The sequence below is a fragment of the Kogia breviceps genome, chromosome 1, assembly GCF_026419965.1.
Source record: "Kogia breviceps isolate mKogBre1 chromosome 1, mKogBre1 haplotype 1, whole genome shotgun sequence".
Taxonomy (NCBI): domain Eukaryota; kingdom Metazoa; phylum Chordata; class Mammalia; order Artiodactyla; family Physeteridae; genus Kogia; species Kogia breviceps.
The window spans coordinates 114,186,593-114,195,813 of NC_081310.1; the positions used below are offsets into that span (position 1 = coordinate 114,186,593).

Genomic DNA, 9,221 nt, shown 5'->3' on the forward strand with positions numbered 1-9,221 from the left:
TGGGAGGGAGAGGGGAGGCGTGCCCGCGGCAGGGATGGGGGGAGGGGGCCGCGCAGCGGCGGCGCCGGGGCGGGCGCGCGTCCGCGGCGGTGATGGCGGTGCGTGAACGCGCGGCGGCAGCAATGGCCGCTCTGGAGCGGCGGGTGCCGAGTCTCGATGACTTCGCGGGACAGAGCTGGAGCTCGTGGGTGGAGCGGGCCGAGCTGCCCGCGGCTGACGGTGAGTGAAGCACCCCTAGAGTCTGAAGACCCCATCACTGTCTCCCCTCCCCCTCTCCGGGCCCCCGCCAACAGAGGGGAGCTGCCGACGGGAGCCGCCGTCCGGCTCCCCGGCCCCCCAAACAAAGGACCCGCCGGGTCCTAGTGCCCGCCCGCTCCGCCACCTTCGCTCCTCCGGGTCCTAGCGCCGGCTCTCTTCCAGCAGCCCACCCTGCCCACCTCTGCCTCTGCCGTTGCCCAGTACCTGCCCCCACATCTGCTTGCTTTTATGGATCTTCTTGCCTGTTGTCCTCCAGCTTCCTCCCCTCCTGCACCTGCCTCGAGCTTTCCCCATCCGCAACAGTCCTCTCCACGTGTTTCCCACGCACCCCACTTCTGTGCCCCCCTCCCAACCCCCCTTGTTCCTTCGCCTTCTGCCCCACACCTTTTGCTCCTTTTCGGCGTTTGCCTGTCGGCTGCAGTGCCACTAGACCCTCGCCTCCTCCGCATTAGTTCGTCGGTTCATCCATCCATCCATCCATCCTCCCTTCCTCCCTCCTCCGTCCATCCATACATGTCTCCAACCCTCCGTCCTTTCCCGGGCCTCTTGCCCTGCCTCCCGGGCTCTCTCCCCTGACCCCCACCTTCTCTAGGCCCCTGAGTGCTTTTGGTGAGCGGGCTGACAGCCCCTTCTCCTGATCTTTGTCTCCTCGGCCCCAGTGGGCATCTGGCCTCGTGGCCTTTGGGGTGACAGCAGGCATCACGCCCCTGAAGAAGTTTGTAAGTGAGAAGAGGTGGAGGAAGAGACCACATGGAGCGGTCTCTGATGACACTTGTTCTCCTCTGAGACGTCCAACTCCCAGCTCAGTTCTGTCCATCACTGTATTTTAATGGACTTAAGAGTGGGAGCTGCCCCTTGTTTCTTGCATGCTTAACCCACCACCCCTCATATCTGGAGATTATATAAGACTGTCAGTATTCTTCTCATTCTAGAAAGGGGCACGTCTGTTAGTAGGTGTCAGAAGCAGACCTAAGTGGGAGCCTCAGGCCACCCCAGAACTGCCCCATGCTGGGTGGGCAAGGATGGGGCCATTGTCAGGGTCTGGGTGCATTGAGAACCGGAAATGGAATCAGACGGGTTTGGTGACTCAGAATTGATTTTTTTTCCAAGGGACAGGGAGGGGGCGTAGAGGAGGGAGGGGAGAGGAGTAAGATAGGGGGATGGGGAAAGAGCTGCTTTGCACAGCTAAAACGTTTTTGTCATCAACCCAGAAACTGAGGTACAAGGGCAACCCTTGCCCAAACCCCCTCTTAAGAGGAAAAGGGCTTGCATAGCTGATCAAGGGGACTTTGAAGATGCTGAAGGGCCCTAAGACAGCAGTTTCTCTGCTCTGTGGCCATCCTATCAGTGCAGGACCTGAGAAGCTGGGTGTAACTTTGACAATGCCATGGCAGCCCAAGTGGAACAAAATTGGGGGTGGGGACCTAGGAGAGTATCTGTTTGGGATGCTACAGAAAAGCAGAAAGGACCTGTCTGAGAAATCTCAAGAAGGGATACGGGGATCTGTAGTAAAATATGTTAAGGACTGTTTCCTGTTTAAATGGGGAAGCAGGCCCAGAAAAGAGATAATTACCCATAGTCACCCAACTAGTCATCAGTGGAATCCTGAACTGTACCTTGGAATGAAGGATCCATAAGAAACGTGGCCGGATCCCTCCTAATGGGGCCAGCTCATTCCAGAGGTAGCAAGTGAAGGAAGAATGGGCACTTGAGAAAGATCCACTGAAAGGTTCTCCAAGTGGTCCTGAGCACCAGGTGCTTGTCAAGGAGTGAGAGCTTCCTCCTGCTTGGCCCCAGGACCTGGTCAGATGGGAGATGGGGCTTCTGGGATGGGGATAGTCCTTCTGAGCCGTGTTTCTCCTCCAGGGGCTGAGTTGGAGGAGAGTAACAAAAACCTGAAGAAGTTGGATGCCATGACCCTCATTAAAGAAGGTGCGAGTTGACACATACTGGGACTGGGGCCCAGGGCAGACAGGACCACCTTACCTTCTTCCACCACAACCCAGGAGGTGGCTGCCTGAAGCAGCAGGTCTGGGGATTCTCATTTTGATAGGTCTGAGTCAGCCTATTCCCCTGGCTCCTGTGACTTATTGAGGGAGATCCTAATCATTGGTGTTTGGTGCCCACTCACCTGAAAGCCTGCATTCTTAGGGACTGGTTAGATTGAACTCTGGAAGCTGGAAGCATCCAATATAAAGCTTGTCATATCAGCTGGGAGGGGAAGTGTCATCTGAGTGGTGGGTGGGAGTGTTCTCTGATCTTACAGGGAAAATCTGGTGTCCTCAGCCCCAGTGATAAGGGCTTCTGTCATTGCAGACATGTCCATCTTCGGGCACTGCCCTGCCCATGACGACTTCTATTTGGTTGTATGTAACCATTGCAGCCAAGTGGTGAAGCCTCAAGCTTTCCAGAAGCACTGCGGTGAGGGGAGCCCTCGGGAGGAGATAGAGGGGACAGGGGAAGGTGGAACATGGAACTCTGAGGACAGGGCCGATTGGGAGGTCATGTGGGTAATGGAGGGAGGCTTTGGGAGTAAGAAGGTGGAGGCGAGGAGCTTCACAGATTGTGGTTGGTTGGGGTTATTGTTTAAGCAACCTTTTAGCATCTGGTGGAGTAAAGTTCTAGCATCTGGGAAGACCTAAGAGGTTCAGGAAGCTGCTTCCTAGAATTTTGAGCCTTGAAGGCTCAAATTCAGATGGGAAGGAGGCAAATTTAAAATCTAAGCTTTGGAAATTCCAGGTTCTCTATTGTGAGTCTGTGAGCAGGGTTAGGAGGTTGGGGAAGGAGACAGTTGACGCCACTCACCTCGATTGCTCTCTCCACCTCCTGGTGACAGAAAGAAGACATGGGCCGCTCAGCAAGCTTTACGCCCGGGCCCCACCCCCACCTCCAGCCCCTGCCAGCTCTCAGAAATGCCATGTAGTGAACGGTCAGGGCCCAGCTTGTAGGGCCCCAGGTTCCACCAAAACCTCCTCCAGGGAGAAGGGCCAGGGGTCCCGGAGCCGTGGCCACCAGCCTCCTGAGAAGACCCAGAAGGACAACCTCTGGTAAGGAAAGGCTGGAGACTCCCTGACCCTAGCCCAGGGAGGGGTTGGCACACATGGAGGCAGCTGTGGGGCGATGGGCACTGCTCACTGTGGGAGGCGGCCATCTCTCTCTGCAGCTCCCTTCTACTCGCTCCAGGGAATATGGGGTCCCCTTTTCCCATGTTCTGCACCCCTGCAGGAGCCCACCCAAGTTCCAGGGCTGGGAAAGGAGATGGCTCTGGGCTAGAGTCTGGGGCCCAGGCCCAGCCTCCCTACCTCCCAGCCTGCACCCTCTCTCCGTGTATAGCCTTTTCGTGCCTGTGGTGAATCTGGAAAAGATGTCCAGTCTCCCGAAGCCCGATGGACACGGAATCAGGGTGGCTCCACCCTCTGCTTTCCTCAGCCAGCCGGCTGGCCTCACCAAGGACTCCCCTGGAAAAATCCCCATGGCATCCCCTTCTAAAGAACTTCCTGGCAGGGGGAGCATCGAGATAACCCCCAGCGAGGGCCCCAGTCACCGGGCTGAAGGCAGCCCGTCTGAAAAGGATCCTGGTGGGGCCAGGCTGCCCCCTAAAGCCCACCGGAAGATGGCTCGTGAGTAGTCGTGGTCTTGGGGTCAGGAAGGTAGAGTGGGGATTCCTTTGGACTGCTTTGTCCTTGGGCCTGATGGAGAGGGGGTCAGAAAAGGGTGGGCTTGGCCATCACAGGGTGCCAGGGTACAGGAGCTCCTGGTCATCCCTTGACGTGGACACTCACTTGACCTGCTTGCTCTCTTGGAAGATTCTCTTCAGCCCAGGTCTCCTGATTAAGGCCATGGGAGCCTGTGCCCAAGCAGGTGAAGGTATTCTTCCTCACCTTGGGCTGTTGAACTTTATCTCTTTTCTCATCTAGATCCAGGGCACCAGAAGCCTCCCATAGCTGGTTTCCCTGGCATCCCAGATGCCTGTAGCTGCTTTTGTTTCCTGGTACATGTTGCCCTGTTTGAGACTTGGGGCCCCCCAAAGGAGTGCCTGGGCTGGCATGGGGACGGGATGGTTCTTACACCCAGCAGAGAGCTGCTGATGCCCAGAGGAGTATCTCTGGAAGGCTGCAGCCCCAGACTCGAGGGCCAGAGGCTCTCCTGCCTTAGGCCCAGCTCTTTCCAGGCCTTTGGCCTGAAGATGCCAGACCCTCCCAGAAATGGCCTTGGGGTTCATGGGAACCGCTTTCCCCACAGGGAAGGAGTGCGACCTCAACAGGCAGTGTGGGGTAATAAATCCAGAGACCAAAAAGATCTGTACCCGCCTGCTGACCTGCAAGGTAATCCCCAGTCCCTCTGCATAGTGAGGGAGGACAGCACAGACACGGGCCCTGGGCAGGGAGAACAAGTGAGATCTCATCCAAGATCCAGCTGAAGGGATGGGGGTTAAGCCCAGACCAGGCAGGGGGAGGGGAGGCTGCCCACACTGGGCCCAAGGCGGGGACAGCGGGCAGGGGGTGGCTTCCAGATCCCCCTCTCCAGAGGAGGGTTCTGGCCCTGTCAGGAAGTGAAACAAGGACACACAAACACACCCACACTCACAAGCCCAGTCTCTTCACTTGCCCAGGCCAGAGCACACCACCGCCCGTTACCTCTGCTCAGCCCCTCCCCACCCTCCCCCCTGCTGTGTTCTAGATCCACTCCGTGCACCAGCGCAGGGAAGTCCAGGGCCGAGCCAAGGACTTTGACGTGCTGGTGGCAGAGCTGAAGGCCAACTCCCGCAAAGGGGAGTCTCCCAAGGAGAAGAGCCCAGGGCGCAAGGAGGCATCTCTTGAGCGCCCCTCCCAGGAGCCTGCCTCCTCAGTCCAGGTTGTGGCAGCAGTGGCTGCTCCCAGCAGCACCTTCTCTGCTCGTGCCAAGCAGACCTACCCATACTGTGTACTGCCCAGGTACGTCCAGGATCCAGCGCCCATCTTACCTGGGGACACTTGGCCCCAGGCCATCAGGAACCCCTGGAGACAGGCTCAGGGAGTGCCCTGGAAGATGCTGTTCACTCCACCCTGAGTGTGTGGGGAGGGGCCCCTGGCGGTGGTGTGGAGGTGGGTGACTCCCTGTTCCTAACCCGGCATACCACAGTACCCCAGGCTCTCTGTAGTGTTTCAACACCCAGGAAAAAACATTTTCCCAGCTGCTTCCAACAGGCCAAAAGTGGTAAATGGGGAGCCGAAAGGGTCAGGGTCCTGGGTGAGGCAGTCCTACTGTGTATTTATTCACTGGCCCCTTTGTGTGCAGAGGCTGCGCTGGAACCCGGGGAGAGCCTGCCTTGCGGAAGGAGACACACACGCATCTCTGCCTGTAACATGAGGGGCAGACACGAAACATAGGCTCAGCTCACAGATAGGCTCACAGGAATATGTGATGCAAGAAGGGGGTTGAGAAAATTGACTGGGCTGACCAGAGCTGGGTGTGGTTATACTCATATTTTCTGGAGGAGGCGAATGTGGAGCAGATTTTCCCCCTGAGGAGGCAGGGCCTGGGAAGTGAAGGGGCTGGGGAGAAAAGCACTTGGGAGCTGTGGCCCCTGATCTTTCTGGCTCTTACTCTGTGAGCTCTGTTGTTCCCTCCCTTCCTGTCCTCCTTCCTCTTTGTCTGATCGCCCAGCAGGGTGTCTGCCCCGACTTTTTGAGCTTGGCAGGTTCAGGGACACACCTACCGTGACCCACTCTCATGACATCGCCCTCACATCCCCTTTGGCCCTTCCAGGTCCCGGGCCTCCTCTGAGAGTGAGTTGGATGATGAAGGCCCTTATGGTGGTATTGGGGACCCAGGCCTGTTCCCCTTCCCCCTGCCCCGGGGTGGTGCCCAGGCCTCCAGCGAGGAGAGTGAGGAGGAGGGGACATCTGATGACCTCCACCTTCCCACTGACTGCCATTATGCAACCCGGCCCCCTCGGCCGCAGGCGGTAAGGACCTGGGGCGTGGACCTGGGGGTGGGGGGCCAGTCCTCCTGGCCCGCAATGTGGGGAGAAGGTCAGATCCTACGTGAAGGTACCCTCCCTGTATTTCAGGCCCCTTTAACCAAGTGCCTTCCTTCTGCCTCCAGTTCTGCACCTTTGGGAGCCGGCTGGTGAGTCCAGGATGCTACGTGTTTAGCCGCCGGCTGGACCGGTTCTGCTCAGCACTGAGCTCTATGCTGGAACGGCACCTCAGCTCACACATGTGGAAGTGAGTCTCTCGGCCCCAGAACCTCCCTTCCCAGGCCCCAGGCACACACGGGCTTCAGAACCCCTAATTCGTCACACATACCTATAGATGTGGCTTGGCTGTTTGCCAGGAAGACCCCAGGTAGGGTGAAAAGGAGGTGGGGAAACTTGACAGCCTGGAGCTGGGCTAAGGCAGGGCCTGAATGGGTCGCCTGGGAGTGAATCTTAACTCTCACCAATCACTTCCAGTACCTTTTGGGTAAGTAGGGATAGGGGATGTCCAACCTGAGATTTAAAGTGAGGTTTTTAAAGGGTCTGTATATTAGTTCATTCCTGCCTTTCCCTGTGCCTTCTTCCTATCCCTCAGTTCCAGTGTTTCCCAGCAGAGGGCGGCACTGCCAGGGCTCTGTGGGCCATTTCTACGTGGGTGGGAAGATTTGTATGTTGGTGGGGAAGCCCTCTTGCTTGCTTGGCATCACAGTGGGGCTCTCTTCTTGCTGCAGGAAGATTCCCCCGGCGGCTGAGCCTCCATCCCACCTTGTCAGCTCCCCGCCATCAGCTCCCCTGAGCCCATCCTCTACTGGCAGTTGCCCCCGCCTTCCAGGCCCACCCCCCAGACCCGCCTGCCCAGCCTCCACGCCCCCCACCAAGGACAGCCTTGGCCCCGGCTACCCTGCAGGCTCCCCCAACGTGGCAGCCGCCTGCAGCCAGGCGGAGTGCATGGGCGGGAGCCAGGCTATCACCTCACCACTGCCTGCCAACACACCTTCCCCGTCCTTCAGCAAGCTCCCACCTTCCAAGGCCAGCAAGTCATCCAAAGGCAAGGACGGGCTCGAGGTGGAGGCTCCTTCTCGAAAGCGAAAGTTATCCCCTGGGCCCACCACTTTCAAACGGACCTGCATCCTGGAGCCCACTGGAAAAGGCAAACCCTCTGGCTGCCGGGGCCTCTCGGCCAAGACTAAAACAGGCCTGGGCATGGGGCTTAATGGGACGGTGGAGCCGAGAGTGAAGCGGGCAGGGCCCCTGGACTGTCGGGGTTCCCCTCATCAGCCCCCCATGCCAGTCAAGGCTTCTCAGCTGGACAACCAGGGAGCGGCTGGACACCCGGCCAAGGCCCTGCCGACCAACTGCCTCTCTGAGGAGGAGGTAGCCAAGAAGCGGAAAAACCTGGCCACTTACTGCCGGCCAGTGAAGGCCAAGCACTGCCAGGCTGGTGCCCCTGCCGACGCGGCCTGCTCTGTGCGCCGCAAGAAGCCGGGTCCGGCTCTGGCCTTTGAGGAGAAGTGTTCTACACTGAAGGTACCAGCCCAGCTCCCTGAAGAGCAGGGGCGGGGAAGGGTCAGGATGGATGAGGTTGGAGTGCACAGGTACCTGACAAAAAGAGGTGCTTAAGTAAATGTCTGTGCAGGGAAGGGAAGACTGGGGAAGTTGAGAGAGAGTTCCTGGGCCGTCTGCTCTAGGGAGAGGTGACCCCAGCTTTTGCTTGGTGGGCTTTCCCCTATCCCCAGCCCTCTCCTTTGGGCTAAGGAGATGTTGCCTCTGCCTCTCCCCCTTCCCCTGCTTGCTTTAATCAAAGGGCCACTTTCTGAATTGGCTGTGGCCCTCACTCCAGGACTTGGAGCTACCTCTGTTCCCTGAAGGAGAGGAAGCTGGACTCCATGAGCTCTGATAAGAAAGGTTTGGGCAGTGGGGTTGAGCTTGGGTCCCTAAGCTGTGGCCTAACACGCTGGGCACAGGCTGGGTGGGCTGGTCTTGTTCATTGGTTTTGCCTCTGGGCATCAGGGCATGAAAGGGCAGGGACATAACCCTAGGTCCCCATATGCATGTCCACCCACCTTATACATATACCCACTGCCAGGTTTTCAGATGCCAGGCAAGCTCTCCAGGGTTTCTGGTAAAGCCAGCAGCCAGGTTTATTTGCCTCTTCTGATGGGAGCCCTGGAGTAGCATGCTATGAGCTATCCATATGACCTTAGCCAGGAGAAACGTATTGGAGGTGGGAAGGGGAGATGCCCTCCTGGTTTAGGCACTGGCTAGATGCATACCAACACCTTTGGTGCCCATATGAGAGTAGTAAGTTTGACAGCTGCACGGGGCCTGAGTGTGTTTTTGTCACACGTGTGCATGGGTGATCTCCAGGCTGCCTCTGCTGGGCTGACATTCATCCTCCCCCTTGCCCAGCTTTACTCACAAGACCAGCAGGAGGAAATCAAGCCTTAGCTTTTCTGGCCCACATAGTTTGCTGGATAGGAGGACAGTTAGACCCCCAGCCCGACCCTGTCTCTTGCCTCTTGTCTTCCTACAGTCAAAAGCCCATTAACAAGAAAGTGCCTGCCCACTGCGATGGAGCCGCCAGCACCTCCTCCCCTCCAGATCCGGGCCCCAGGCTGCTGCCGCTTTTTATAACTTTATATTATTTTTTTTAAGAAAAAAAAACTCTTTAAAATACCTCAAGACTGTCTCCCTGTTCTGTTGCTGCTAAGAAAATATAAAAACAGAAACGTAGAAAAGGAAGGAAAGAAATGTAACAAAATGAGTGTCCTTACTGTCCCCAACTGCTCCCCAGGAGGCTGAGATGATAGGCAGTCAGACTCCAGCTCCTGTCATTTGCCTGCAAAAAAAATCTCTTACACTCGTATATTTTTGTCCTTTTAGTCTGTGGAAATGGCTGGGGGTTGTACCACTGGGGGAGTCTTAGGATGAGGAGGCATGTAGCTCCGAGCAAGCAAGGGGACTACAGTCCCACTGGGAAAGGACACTTGATGGGGGAGGGGAG

The 9,221-nt window shown here is 57.4% G+C and overlaps 1 protein-coding gene across 7 annotated transcripts; it reads left to right on the forward strand.

Moving 5' to 3' along the window:
- The first annotated feature begins 36 nt into the window (after positions 1-36).
- Positions 37-8,897, forward strand: ATXN7L2 (ataxin 7 like 2). Of its 7 annotated transcripts, none has more exons than XM_059042422.2 (12): positions 37-219; positions 2,125-2,190; positions 2,575-2,679; positions 3,095-3,305; positions 3,592-3,878; positions 4,501-4,583; positions 4,939-5,192; positions 6,007-6,205; positions 6,346-6,467; positions 6,949-7,744; positions 8,058-8,122; positions 8,751-8,897. In XM_059042422.2, the coding sequence occupies exons 1-11, from the start codon at positions 93-95 to the stop codon at positions 8,112-8,114; spliced, it is 2,307 nt and encodes a 768-aa protein (XP_058898405.1). In that variant the 5' UTR covers positions 37-92; the 3' UTR covers positions 8,115-8,122; positions 8,751-8,897. The 7 variants fall into 7 exon arrangements, with proteins under 7 accessions (XP_058898405.1, XP_058898471.1, XP_066897523.1 ...); XM_067041422.1 differs by having other exon boundaries at positions 61-219; positions 8,022-8,122; positions 8,751-8,837; XM_059042488.2 differs by lacking the exon at positions 8,058-8,122.
- The last annotated feature ends 324 nt before the right edge of the window (positions 8,898-9,221 follow it).

Bases quoted from the DNA above. Each gene is read 5' to 3' on its own strand.
- ATXN7L2 (XM_067041422.1), top strand. From the start codon at position 93: ATGGCGGTGCGTGAACGCGCGGCGGCAGCAATGGCCGCTCTGGAGCGG. The intron at 2,680-3,094 runs GTGAGGGGAGCC...TCCTGGTGACAG, and splicing joins AGCTTTCCAGAAGCACTGCG to AAAGAAGACATGGGCCGCTC. The intron at 6,206-6,345 runs GTAAGGACCTGG...TTCTGCCTCCAG, and splicing joins GGCCCCCTCGGCCGCAGGCG to TTCTGCACCTTTGGGAGCCG.